This window comes from Temnothorax nylanderi, unplaced genomic scaffold (assembly GCF_030848795.1).
Source record: "Temnothorax nylanderi isolate EJ_2023f unplaced genomic scaffold, tnyl_v1.0 TNYL_tig0170_pilon, whole genome shotgun sequence".
NCBI lineage: Eukaryota > Metazoa > Arthropoda > Insecta > Hymenoptera > Formicidae > Temnothorax > Temnothorax nylanderi.
This window is the reverse complement of record NW_027249232.1, coordinates 152,659-167,750: the sequence shown is the minus strand read 5'-3', so window position 1 is coordinate 167,750 and position 15,092 is coordinate 152,659. Positions and strand designations below refer to the sequence as shown.

Sequence of the window (15,092 nt, the reverse complement as noted above, 5' to 3'; positions counted from 1 at the left end):
CGTAAGATAAAAAATTTGCAAAAATAAAAAAAAATGATTGGCTTTGCGCAGATATTGTCGCTCCTACACGATTGAAATTGCGAGAAGAGTTGGAAGGTAAGCAAATTTTTTGTATAATTTTTCAATTTGTGTGTGTATGTGTCGCTTGCTGAATGTAAAATTGCGTACAAACAATTTCGAAGATAATTAAGTATTATATTCCTCGTAAGATCGCTTGTTTGTCGGGCTCGACTTGATGAAAATACATTTATCTCGCCGCGCTATTGATAGTAATAATTAAGACGCAAATTCTTGCGCGAATCGATGTATCTTTCTCGATATAAAAAAAGCGCCGTGTAGTTGGGGAGGGGGAGGGGGAGGGGTTGAAACGGGCGGATGTAAGGGAAGGAACGCGTGCGTTTTATCGATTTTATGCATCGAGTGGTGCATCGTAGCCCACTAGAGTTACAGCGCAAACCTGCACCCAGGCAGGCTGGCAATACCATCTTGCAAATACGCGACGCACATGTGGGTCAAGCGCGCCACTTTACCCACGTATATATGCGTCAGGCACTTACGCTAACGAGTGTACGCTACGATTCAGGCTAATTATCGGGGGAATGTTGGTTACCTATCGCTTTGAAGCGCGAATAGCATCGCAGGCTCGATTCGCAGGCGCTTTGACCGCGTCTAAATCCGATTGCCCCCGTGCAAAGCGAACGAGCAATTAACACACATCGCGCTCGAATTATTTAATTCCTTCTCTGTGCGATTTTTAGTTAAATCAAAAAATTGGCCCCTTCAATCATAGTTAAAATGCAAAGATAAATAACAAACTTATTTAATTTCAGCAACGACTCCTAAGGGACCACAAAACCTTGACAGGAGTAAACATTAGATAAAAGGGGAGTTGTAAAAAGTTGTAAATTAATATAAGAGTATGAATTTTTTGTTATGTATATATGTCTGTTAAGTACATTTAACAATATCTTGGTATAAAAAAATGGGATTTTATGATGAATATTAACATCACTGTGTCCATTTCAATTCTGTTCTGCGAAAGAATCTTGCTTGAATGCTATAATAACTATACTTTACAGAAAAGAAAGAATATTTTTATTTAAAGAATATCTTTATTTTTGACATGTAAATCTTAAAATGCACGGAGAGAATTTTCTCTTAAAATTTACCCTGAAATCACGGTAGTTGTGGGACAACATGTACCACCAAGAATTTTATGCGAGCTATTCTGATTAATATCTACCATAATAAAAAATATTAATGTAAGCGACGGGAAAAATTAACGGAGCCGACCAGGACTCGAACTCGGGATCCTTCGTTCACACGCCTAGCACTTAGGCTGCTATTATACCCCACGACTGCTCCACTACTACGCTAATTTCTCCGATCTCCCATCAATACTGGCTCTACGGCCCTAAATCTCCTACAGTTCGGCCAGCCCTGACATCACATTCGCCCCGAATGTGCCATGCCCTCCGACTACTGAAGCCTGCAAGAATAACCTGGAGTTATACTCCACAATTTCCCAATCACACCACCCACAGGTATCCGGTGTATCGGGCAAGTTCCCCTCCAACGAGATAACGCAAGCACAATCCCACTTCTGAACTGTAAGCGACGGGAAAAATTAACGGAGCCGACCGGGACTCGAACTCGGGATTCTTCGTTCACACGCCTAGCACTTAGGCTGCTACCCCACGACTGCTCCATTACTACGCTAATTTCTCTGATCTCCCATCAATACTGGCCCTACGGCCCTAAATCTCCTACATTAATATCTATTACATTAAAATATAATCAAACAAGGGAAAACGCCGTAATCGGTCAGGACTGGATCTTGCTTGTCCGAATAATCTATATTAATTTTAGAGTGACTTTTTACGTACAATTCTTTAGCCCTTGGCAGACCACGCGCCGTTACTTCCGGACATAACGCAGTCTCAACCAAAGCCAGAACGATACAGTCACACGATTAAATTGATATCAATTTAATCATATTAAAACATACACAAGAATTTCGAATTAAACGATATGATATATCTATATATTATATATATATATATACATATACATATAGGATAGGATACTGAGAATATAAAGGAAAATGTTGCGAAAAAATAACACCCCAGCCAGGATTCGAACCTGGACCTCCCTCATTCCGTGACGGGCGTCTCACCAATTCGACCACTGAGGCATGTGGTGATATTTTTTCGCAACATTAGTTATAAGGAAGAACGTCTTTTTCGGCGACGTATATAAACAATAAGTATGAAATTAAACGACCGTGTAAGATATACAATCAAACAAGGGAAAACGCCATAATCGGTCAGGACTGGATCTTGCTTGTCCGAATAATCTATATTAATTTTAGAGTGACTTTTTACGTACAATTCTTTAGCCCTTGGCAGACCACGCGCCGTTACTTCCGGACATAACGCAGTCTCAACCAAAGCCAGAACGATACAGTCACACGATTAAATTGATATTAATTTAATCATATTAAAACATACACAAGAATTTTGAATTAAACGATATGATATATCTATATATATATACATATACATATAGGATAGGATACTGAGAATATAAAGAAAAATGTTGCGAAAAATATCACCACATGCCTCAGTGGTCGAATTGGTGAGACGCCCGTCATGGAATGAGGAAGGTCCAGGTTCGAATCCTGGCTGGGGTGTTATTTTTTCGCAACATTTATATTCTCAGTATCCTATCCTATATGTATATGTATATATATATATATATAATATATAGATATATTATATCGTTTAATTCGAAATTCTTGTGTATGTTTTAATATGATTAAATTGATATCAATTTAATTGTGTGACTGTATCGTTCTGGCTTTGGTTGAGACTGCGTTATGTCCGGAAGTAACGGCGCGTGGTCTGCCAAGGGCTAAAGAATTGTACGTAAAAAGTCACTCTAAAATTAATATAGATTATTCGGACAAGCAAGATCCAGTCCTGACCGATTACGGCGTTTTCCCTTGTTTGATTGTATATCTTACACGGTCGTTTAATTTCATACTTATTGATTAAAATATAAAATATGTTTGATTAATTTTACTAAAATATATCTAGGAAATTTCAATAATTTTTCAAAATTTACCAATTTGCTTGGTAATTTTTATCACGTTGTTTGTAAAATGTCTTTTGTATATTTTAAAAATTCCTTGGTGTTGCCAAGTTGTCCCAAGTTTGTAGTGAATTTAAGGGTAAAATATAACAAAAAATCCTCTCCGTGTGAGATTATACAGCATTAAACAAAGATAAATTACTTGCATCAAAGTATTAGGGTAACTCCGGTATTGACGCCGCGCGGGGATTTACGCTGCAGAAGTCAGAAAAAATAGACGGAATAAAGATACTTGCTCGCAATCATACTGTTATGTGCTTTTATGCCATATTAGCATTGTATTGTAATTTCAGTTCTTTACTGTTAATATTAACGAAACCGTCCGTGAGTTGAATCGATTTCTCACCGTAATAAGTAGCGCGATCATATATTACGACTACGTAAAATAATTACTGTAAAGAGTGTAAAAGGTTTAATAATTATTTCATGATACATAAGTGCAGAGAGATAATAAATGATGGAATACAGCAAACTACAAGTGCATAGCTCTTGTACTTTTTGTTTAGCTTGATGTCTTGTATATCCCTCCTGCTTAAGTTATACGGCATTTTTAGCATGCGAGATTTATGCCATAGTACAGACACTTTGTAAAACTCGAAATCTCCTATGTGTTCTTTTTCCTTCTTTTTTTTGGATCGTATAACAATAATCTTGAATGCATCTATCGCTCTTCTATTTTCTTTTTAAAATTTTTCAGTTTTATAATTTGTTTATCATTCTTACATCTTAATAAACTTTTTACACACATTTTATAACTTATTATGACATTTTATTGCCTTATTTATAAACATTATTTGTAATTTTTTATAAGGCGTATATTTCACCCATGAATGTCATATATCCCACCCCTCTGGGATATATGGCAAAAATGCAACAGTTTCTAATAGTTGTTTTTATTAAATACAAAGAATTAAATACAATAAATATTTTATATTTCTATTTTTTTTATAGTAGTAGACAGTATAGTTTTTATTGGTATAATTCATTTGTCTTAAACATAGTAAATAGTAGGGGAGACCAGGGCAAATCGTGACATTTTTTGGTTTTGAATTTTTTCTAAGATAAGTATTTGAGATAAAAATACGTTTTAGTCGGTTTTTTTATCGTGCAACCTTCTAGTTTTCAAAAAATATTTATTTGTGTCTTTTCATCACATTACTTTTAAAGTAGAACACGAAATGCCTCACTCTGTCTCGTGTCACGAATTGCCCCAATACCGGGGTAAATCGTGACAAGACACGGGGCAATTCGTGACAATTCTTCTTTCAACGAGTTTCAATGTCCGAATTCGTCCTATTTTCATGATTTATATCAAAACGTACACTTACTCACTCAAAAAAGGTTTTTATTAATCAAATTGTACATTAAATGGAATAGGAAGGGCAAAAAATTGTTAGGCTTCGCTTTCGTCGTCTTCCGAACTGCGAGTAACGACCTTTCTCGGGCGTCCACGTCCTCTGCAAGCTGGCTGTTTCTTGGGGGGCTTGATCCTTATATTCTTTTTTTTATTTTGTACTCTTTCGTCATTTTCGTCAACAAGTGCATCGAGTTTATTAGCGTCAGTCAAAATTGCACTTCTCTTTCGTTTTCGTCCTCTTGTCGTGACTTTCCTTTCGCCCGCTTTTGGAAACGATCGAAGGGATTGAAGGACCTGAGCGAGGGGGATGTCATCGTCGCTTTCATTTGTGTTTGAGGCCCTTGACACATCATTTTCAGTTGAGGTACCTGGCTGTGGTTGGTCATCTCCATTCCATGCTCGATCAGTGACTTGACCGGATGAAAAATCGATTTCACCAAAAACGTCAGGATTGAAAGGAAAGATTCCTGCTGCTTTGAATCCGGCTCTGATGTTTGTACTTGTTGTGGCTAAAGGCAAAGAATCGGTGACGATCGAAGGGATGTCATATATCGTCATCATTTTCCCAAGATTGTTCACGCAATGTGTCACGAATTACCCCAGGCGGTCATGTCACGAAATGCCCCAGCGTCACTTTTTATCTTTCGTGGTCCGAAAAACCCAGACAAGAAATAAATGCATGCAACCTGCGTTACACATGTGTGTGTAAATGCCAGGTGAACAAGTAAAACTTACCGTTTCAAATCTGGAAGCAATTGCTTCGTATTGAATACAAAATATCCGTGGATTCAAAAATTTACTTTTACACGAGGTAAACACTTTTTCCGCCACTGACAACGAAACATAGTAGATACGCACACCGAATTTTGTTCTAATATAGAGGACCATTAGACCCATCTATGGTCTGTAATACAGGTTTCTACCAGCAAATGCATAGAAGTTATCCGCGCGGGAAATTTTTCGTATTGTCACGAATTGCCCCGGTCTCCCCTACTCGATAAATTAAGTTTCCCTTAGCTGCGGCGTATATACCGGAGTTATCCTATATATAATTCAATAAAGAAAAATATATTCTTATTATTCAAAAATAATTTTTATTAATGGAAAGCAAAAAATATTGGATAGAGAATAACAGTACTTTTAAACCAACAACAATCATATCATAAAGACAGTTTACTCTTATTTTAAAATTCAATATTCTCTACACAAATAACGTTGATTCAATTTTATTATGTTACAATGAAGAAAAAGAAGAAATACTTATCATCAAAATAATCATATTGTACTCTTTATGTGACAATTATAATATTTAAATTAAATTATAATGTTCTTGAAATACAAGAATATAAAACTCTTTCAAGAAAATTATATATTCTCGCTTATATATGAAACAATGATTATGATGTTGATTTGAATATATTCGTCTTAATTAAAGACTAATTTTTTTCTGTGTGGCCTCAAAAGTGATCTGAAATCAGTATCAATATCTTTTTTTATTTATTAGAGTTATAGTTATCGATTTACTGAGCGGATTTAAAAAAAACAATATATTTCGCAATATTGAAGTTTTAAAAAATCAAATTTAATCTTTTCACTGAAAAATTCGAGTATGTTATTAATTAAATTAATTACTATGCGTTAATTAAAATAATTCATCATGTGAGATATGGACAATTTACTATAATCTAAAAAGAGAGAGAAAGAGAAAGAAAGACAGAGACAGAAAGAGAGAATCAATTAAACTATAATTAAAAGCTGCTAAAATTAAATTATTTCGTTATTTATCTTGGCATTTATGCACACTCTATGGCGCCAGTAACGCGGTAAACTCATATTCATAATCATTCTCTAATTTGTAAACTTTAAGCACAATGCTTACTTTTCACGATTGCTCCGGAATCTCTCGTCAAGTATTAATAGTCACATTATATATTTATTTTTACTATCTAGTTGAGTATATTTAAGCTCGAGAGGCATCGTATTTAAATATCGACGGTTGTTCAATCATATATATTTTACAATCACCGTACCGTGAATTATAGTTTAGCAGGTAATTAACTCACTGCGTTTACACAAACGCGAAAACAGAGCTCAAGCTCGATTAACATCTAATTTACACGCAAGAGATGTACGCCCCGATGCCACCAGCTACGAAATTCGTGACACCTTTTCGCCCACGCGAAACGTCAGCGTCCTTTTCAAAACCCCTTTCATCCGTCGAAGCCCGCAATACACGGGCTTCTTGACCTGACATCACTCATTTCCACCCACGCGGCAAACGCACGTAGTTCACGATGATTTTAATCACGATTTTAATCGTATGTTATGTCGCGTACGACTGTTGTTCCGAAAACGTGTGCCGTTAATTTAAAATAGTTTTCAACTGATTTGTTTTGAGAAACGTCAACTTTCTTTCCTGTAGGAACCAATTCTGCAAACATTAATTAACCGGTGATTTAACAAGATCCCTGTCTCTTTCTGAAAACCATCAAACAAAAGAGCAAAACAATTCCATCTGCCTCAGATAATTTTCAATTAATATTCATGAGATCCCAGATAATAGATAAATATTTCGGTATAAAAGAATACGTTTCCTTAGAAATCTTTTCTACTCGGCAAGACTCGCATCATAACAAAGCTTAATTAAATAAAATTAAAAATGCTTCTTGCATGTATCTGTCGAACAGTTTATGGCTTTCTTCGCTATGGATTCTTCGCTCTCGCGGCGTTATTGATTTTCACGCAATGAGGGGGACAGTTTTTTGCGTCGCGCAAAATGGCATTTGCAGAAAAGAGCACTGATGCAAAGAGGGCCGATAGGCAGAAAGTGAAGAATTATATGTATAATGATAATTCGCAGGGAGACACGCCGGACGACCGCGTAGCCGGGCCGCCGGAGGTGCACCGATTTACGGAAGGATGGTGCACAAGGCCCCGGCAGGAAACAGATTGCGAAACGCGATGCGGATGTCGCCTGCGCGTATGAAGATCATCGAGAACCTCTCGCGACATTTCGGGACCGTGAACACAGGCCCGTACACGCCGAACAATCGTCGCACTAGCTTCCGCGTCGGCGGTATCTCGCCGCAAGTTCCTCAAGCCGGTAGTTTCGAAACGCTCAAGAATCTCCTCCAGGCCGAGAGAGCACGTGAATTACAGGTCAGTGTCACCTTATAATTGAGTTTTCTTTTAATGCTTCTTGGACACTTATCATCGTAAAAATTTGTGTTTAATTTGCTGCTCTCTAAATCTCATAGAGTGATTACGATAGTCACTCCAGAAGAAAGGGTTGTCACTCTAATTTGAGTAAATACGGGCACTCATGAGGTAGGAGTAAATTTTTCACTCAAATTTTTAGAGCGGCTACTCTACCGGAGTGACACGATCTCACTCTAAAAGTCTCTAAAGCTATAGTAAATCACGATTCACTAAAGATCGACTGAAAAACTAAAAGAGTGAAATTTTTCACTCAAAATTGTAGAGTGACATAATTCACTCCTATAGACACTGATCTACTGCACACTAAAAGAGTGCCCTTTTACTCAAATGGAGTGCGATTTCACTCCAACTTATAGAGCGCAATTTTACTCTTTCTTAGAGTGGCGAATCACTCGAAGTACACAGGCTCAATTTTCACTTTTCGTTACACTTGCATTTTATTCGTTTTGAGTGATATTTCACTCTTCAACTTTTAAAGAGTATACTTTGTAAAATGGCTGGTATGTTAATTATCTCGAAAGATTTTTCGTAGAAACGATATCACTATATCCATAAAGAGAAGATTCGATAACATTATATATCTTCTTATATGAGTTGCATTATATTATCAGGTCGTGTTATCAAAAAAATATTTGTTTCTGACCAATTCATTCTTATATTTATTCTTAATACACTATATATATATATATATGCAAATATCGGTTAAATGATATATGTGCTTCAGGAGCAACATTTAGCCGAAGAGATGATAGCGAAAGCCGCCGCTTTCAGAGAGAGTAAAGATCAAATAAACGAAGAGCAACATCTGAAACAACAATCGCGAAAGCAATTCTCCAACCCATCGCTCCAATCCACACTCCTAGAAATGACACCAAAAGTCAATTACGATTACAATCAGCGCGGGCGTTATAACAACGCGCCTAACATTGGTCAAGCTTGGTCGGTAAGTTCTTTTACCTCTACGTAAAATTTATATAAGAAACTTTCTCAGAGTTTCTCCACCACTCCTTCTTCTAACTTTTCCCAAATCCGACGTTGCAGTAATCTCTAATCTAGATTCAATTAAGTTTTATTGTGTGTGTAATCACTTCTTTCCAAATTCTCTCTTCCTCTTACTTAAATCCTGTAGATCGCGCGTAATATTTGGTTTCGCATTTACGACTTCTATGTTTCTTAAGTCCCCACCATGTCCAAAATCGGAACATAAGACGTCTTAATGATGTCTTAAAGATGTCTTTAAGACATCTTATGTCCCGATTTTGGACATACATGCTGTATGGATTCTTAAATTAAAACGTTGTTATATCGCATTATTTTACAAGTTTATCGCCTTCACAACCTGAGATCGTGTACATTTTCTTTTTCGCAGAGGAGCGGACCTCTTTCGCGAGAATACATGTTACCTTAGTATGCTGCGAATTGTTGCGAGGAAACGATGCAAATCCGAAAACTGCCGCGTGCATACTAGTGTTTGTGACTGCTCTGCAACCGACGACGCAGCTGCAGCCGGTTGCAGCTGTCATCACCGAAGCTGCGACTGCAAGAAAATAAGCGACGACACTCATCTCGAAGATCGCGCGGATTTTGAAGAACCTGTAGCACCTGTATCTCCGCGCGAACCTTTAAATCTTTGTATCAACGATACGTAAGTGCAAATCAGAAATTTCAATCCAATATCGGCCAATGTCGAGAAATTCTTTCGACATCCAGCTGCGAAAAGGGCGGTCCTCTTCCGCATCGAGAGTTTTAATCCTAAATGAATTCTAGGAAAGGAAATGTGTATCAGAAACGGATTGAATGTAATCTCTATTGAGTTGAAAGCTTCAAAAAGTTATATTTCCTGAATACATCTGAATATCGCATGCATATCTCTAACGCAAATAGCATTAAATATGAAATTAAATATTAAATGCATGAAATAAATTTTATTTACATATCAGGTCAATATCATTGACGATGTGCATGCGTTTCTTTCATATATTTGTGCAGTTCGATGTTTTGCAACGGCATCAAAGCGAGTAATTTGACATGAAACGGCATATTTTAGTCGATTTTAAGTTTCTCGTTTGAAATTTGTAAGGTATCAAACATCAGGGAAGAAAAAAGATGAATATTACAGTAGATTTCCTAAATTTAAAAGCTACGAATTTTTCTTGCAGTATAAAACCTAAAATTTCAATCTTTCTCTCTCTCTCTCTCTCTCTCTCTCTCTCTCTCTCTCTCTCTCTCTCTCTCTCTCTCTCTCTCTCTCTCTCTCTCTCTCTCTCTCTCTCTCTCTCTCTCTCTCTCTCTCTCTCTCTCTCTCTCTCTCTCTCTCTCTCTCTCTCTCTCTCTCTCTCTCTCTCTCTCTCTCTCTCTCTCCCTCCCTCCTCTCTCTCTCTTGAAATCCGGCTTGTATAGGTCGAAAATGATAGAAATTTGTTCAGTTATTTCAAATAAAATACCTCAATAAGTTTAATTTCACAGAAAAGTGAACCATTCGCCGGAGTTGTCTTTTTTGCAAAAAAAATAATAATCTTTTTATATCTTTTGTTAAGTGAGGCGCAGTTTGTTTGAAATATTAAATCGGATTTCAAAAGTATGCCGTAGACGCCAGAAAATCGCCCGTCGAGTACATTGCGAAAAAACTCGAAAACGCAAATGCGATTCAACGCGCACTTGCATTGACTGAATTATTTATACAGCTTCCACGTGCAGAATTTTAATACTATTCAGGAAAGAAAACGTCACTTGGAGAACATCGGACATTTGATGTTGTTAAGTGAAAAACTGTGGCGCACGTGATAGCAATCGTTCCGTCTAAGATCAGTTTAATTATATAATAAGTTGTTGTATACTTTGATTTGTTAATATTGTTTCTACGTTAAATATTTATTATTCAAATAATTTACATAAATATAATGTAAAATCATATTATTTATTATTCTACGATTATTCTAGTTTAATTTTGTAAAATATGCGTTTTATTTTTATTAGTTCGATCGTTGTATTGTACTGAAAGAGAGATATTCGTTGCATGGTTCGATACTCGATTTAAATACGGCGAAATATTCTCGGGGATGTTTGCATGTAAATGTTTGCAGCTGTGCCAAATAAAATGATCGCATTCCCGCTTCTTTCTAAATATATTTTTAAAAAAACGGTACTTGGACAATAAACTAGTAAGACTTATATGTAACAAATTTTGACATTGTACATTAACTTAATGTAAGAAGCTCTAGTATATTCTTCGATAATCCATCAAGATGAGTATTATATTGTGCCGATGTATATTGGAAACAAAAGACAATAATTATTCTTAAGAAAAGGTTTGTGCGTACAATACTTCTGTGTTCTTAATACGGATACACGACTATATAAATTGTGGTAAAAGAAAAAAGAAAAAAAACGAGGAAAAAGATTATTTCTGATGTCTTATAAAACGAGATTAAGACAAAGGCTTTTTGCGGGTATAATTGATGCTAGTTGTACGTGCAAGCAACGTTACATCTTGACCCTTAAATGTTTAAATAATGTTCGCATGCATAATGCATGTAAGAATAGAAGGGCAACGTAATGAGAACAATATAAATTGTACGTCTTTCAATATTTTACCTATAAAATTTAAAATATTTAATAAATTTGCAATTTTGCCACCTCCTAGGCAAGAAATGCAGCACCGTAATAACGAATGTTGAACAAACAATTAAGGGTTAAAGAATGATCATCTTAATGACAATAAATGTAAAAGTTTCTTGTAATCCTATAAAAAAAAAATTGAAACTGCGTAGGACGACTATTTGTGTGGCTTACTCCGTAGCTCTCATGCTGAGTAATAATCACTTTCAGCTTTTGTAGTTCATACAAAAGACATAAATGCGAAAAAAAGCTGGATATAAGATATAACTATTATATATATAATTTGATATTTAACTGACGGCCCGCGCTCTGACCGGGAAAACTTTATACTTGTATATTTGAATACTACATATCTATGTGCACATATATATATTATTACCTACACACACGAACACAAATGCACAAACATATCACATGATACACCCTTTGATCCCCAGTTTCTCTTAAAATTTTTGATGAATTTTAATAAACACTAATCAACACAAGATATTAGCGTTTTTATTGTTTATCATATTAAGACGTTACGTGCGAATATTTATGGCTATATCCGTTGTCACGGCTGTAATAGATGTGCAGATAATTTATATTTCATTACGTCTTAGCAGAAATTAATTAATGATGTTATTAATTCGAGTAGCAAAGCGAGTGACAAGTTAAGGCAAGAGATTATATATATATATAAAAACTTCTAAAAAATAAAATTCAATTGACGTTGTTAAAATAAATATTTGATTTCTTATAAAAACTTAATTTGATACGATTGTTAAAACATATAGTAACAAAAGCTACCGATTTGTAGCTAAAGATATAATATTCTTGCAAAAATATCCTTTTTCATTTCGGCGTTTTTATCTTTTATTTCCGCAAAATAAAGATCTATTACAGTTGTATACCTTTGATAGGATATTTCATATTTATTCTCGCCGGTTACAATTGACACAGTTAAACCGAAAGCACGTCAATTTTCGCAAATCATTGCTTTTGAATGAAATCTTTAGAACTGAAAGTCAAACATTTAATTCTTGTTTCTTTATATTCCGTAAATCATTATATAGATTAAGATTTTATTGTAATTAAAACAATTTAATTCATTTTTCATTTTTCAACTGTCGTACGAATGTCACGATTATTGAAGAAATTACAAATTATCCAATTGACAAACACGTGAGCTCTCGAACTGACTCTTCGCGCGACACCTTGTTCGTCGTGAGATAGACTTCACATAAGAAAGGCTCTTCAAGAAAGGCTGTTACTTACAATATATCATAGATTGTTTTAAAATACTGTCGTTAAGGCTGAGGTTCTTAATTGAGACCCAGTACCTAATATTACAAACTAGAGACTGGTCGAACAATCTCGAGATCAAGATTCGAGCAAGCTGCAAACTTTATTAAAGAGTAAAGATATTAAGCGTATTTATACAAATATTAATGGATCGATTTGAAGTAATTGTCAACCCATTATCTCCCTTCTACGAGGAAGAGAAAAACCTATTATACAATGTTACCAATCGCATTTATCTATACCGCTACCACATGTAACTTCTCTAATAACATGGATATTAATAATCTACTCATTCATTATAAAAGGAACAGCATTAAAGTGATATATAAAAGAGCATGTGCAGCGGCTCGAATACTTTCCTCTCTGAACTCTTGAAACCTCACACAGTGTGCTTACCTATATTTTATTATTAGATAGTAAAAATTGCCAAATATATAATGACAATAAATTAATCATAGGTGATATTTTAAAACAGGAGAGAAAAAGATAATCTTAAGTACGTTGCATTCTGTAATTGAAATGAAAGACTTGCATATTATTTAAGATATATAAGTGTCACTCTTATATATACTACTCCTATACATATGTATGTATATGTATATGTGTTTATATATACAGGGTGAGGCATTTAAATTGAGACACTTGAATATCTTGAAAAAAAAAGCATTTAAGAAAATTGATTTTACCATTATTTCCCCCTTTAGACAATACAATTTTCGCCTAAAACATTTTTTCTTAAATACTTTCTTTTCAAGATATCCAAGTGTCTCAATTTAAATGCTTTACCCTGTATATATGTACATATATATACACACACACACATATAGATATATATCGTTAGCATGCACATGATTCTCGTGCATCTACTCGATAAATTAATGAGACTATACCTTTATCACCGTACTTGACATAGAAAACCTTAATATTATTATGGTATAAATTATGTCTATTAATAATTATAGAAAATTTCAAGCTAAAATGACAGACAATAATTAACGGTAAAATATATTTAATATTAAAAGTTCTTAGAATTAAGGCAAAGGAAAGAAAAAAAAATCAACAAAGAAACCGAATAACATATTTACGGTAAATGTACACTTGCTTGTTCCAACACTTCAACATATCTATCGAGCATATACTGCTAATTTTAACTTTAAGATTTAATTTGCGCCCCGCTTCTTTGTAATAGGGCAGTATTTTATTTATAATATACGCGTGAGATATTTTGAAATAAATAAAAATGTATCGAGATCTACTATAATTATTCTTTCTACATATTTTGATATAATGTATACATAATTATTTGTGTGCGCATCTTTCTAGATAAATTATTGCGACATTTATGTATGCACAAAAGATTTAATTTAAAAAATAAGTATAACTGCGTTGATACACAAAATGTGTATTAAGTAAAGAAATGTATTATATTATATCTATTGATGACAATGCTTACGCGTGAACGCGTCATATAACGAAGGCATTAAATTTACTTTGTAGATTAAGCAATAGTTTAGTTCTGTTAAAGTATAGATTACTATAGATCTATATCCTCAAAGACTCTGTGGTTGTTTCGTTATTGAATTTTCTTAATTTTACAGCATACAAAATACCAAAGCAATGATGTAAAATCATTAAATGCTTATTGCTACATAAGCTGGCTCTCGCTATTAAAAATACGTTATATAAATTGATGACTAGAATTGTTGTAAATCGAAGTGTATACATGTAAAAATTACATTTAAAGAAATTAAAGGAACTAGTTAAAGCAACTATTACACGTATAGACAATACCACCTAATTTAAATATATAGATATATTGCGCATTTTCTGTCAACTTCTGTCTACCAATTCATAACATTATAAAAATTGAGTCAATTTTAACAAAAATTGTTATGATTTTTACATCTTAATTATCAAAATACTCTTGTTAATTAATGATTTGAAATTTTACTGTAGTAAGATCCACCGAAATTTTAAAAATGATAAAATTTGCATAGCCCAAATTTTCTGCTCATATGGTAATTTAGAAATTATCAGTAATATCACGTTATTGAAGCTTTCATTTAAATTTAATTTAATCTCTAATCAATATGAAGAAAAAGCGTAATGCTGACAGACTCTGTATATGTATGCTACATATTATAATGAACGTTCTCATACGTACGTGTACTCTGGATTATATTTTATTTATAAATATATGTCTCTCAAGAAATAAAATTTTACATTTCCTTTTTTCTGGCAATCTTCAATTTAACACCGAGCATGGAATTTTACAAAGTAATTTTTAGTACTCTATTTTCTAAGAATTTTTTGAACATCCAACTAAATGATTCACAAAATTGAAATAAATTCTACACTAATAGACCAATAACTCTTGCATTATTCAATAGACATTTATCATATTGCATTATACATTATGTTATTTTTCAGATAAAACAATTATATGCCCTGTTAATATTCG

At 34.2% G+C, this 15,092-nt stretch overlaps 1 protein-coding gene across 3 annotated transcripts in view; it reads left to right on the top strand.

Annotated features, from left to right (window-relative positions):
* Positions 1–14,864, top strand: part of LOC139777974 (uncharacterized) — a 51,816-nt gene extending 36,952 nt beyond the window's left edge. For 2 of the 3 annotated variants that reach the window (XM_071715701.1, XM_071715703.1), the window contains exons 3-6: positions 52–96; positions 7,371–7,669; positions 8,454–8,672; positions 9,099–14,864. In XM_071715701.1, coding sequence (XP_071571802.1) covers positions 52–96; positions 7,371–7,669; positions 8,454–8,672; positions 9,099–9,137 — 602 coding nt within the window. In that variant the 3' untranslated portion in view covers positions 9,138–14,864. The remainder of the gene's footprint in view (positions 1–51; positions 97–7,370; positions 7,670–8,453; positions 8,673–9,098) is intronic. The other variant, XM_071715702.1, reaches the window with a different exon arrangement.
* The last annotated feature ends 228 nt before the right edge of the window (positions 14,865–15,092 follow it).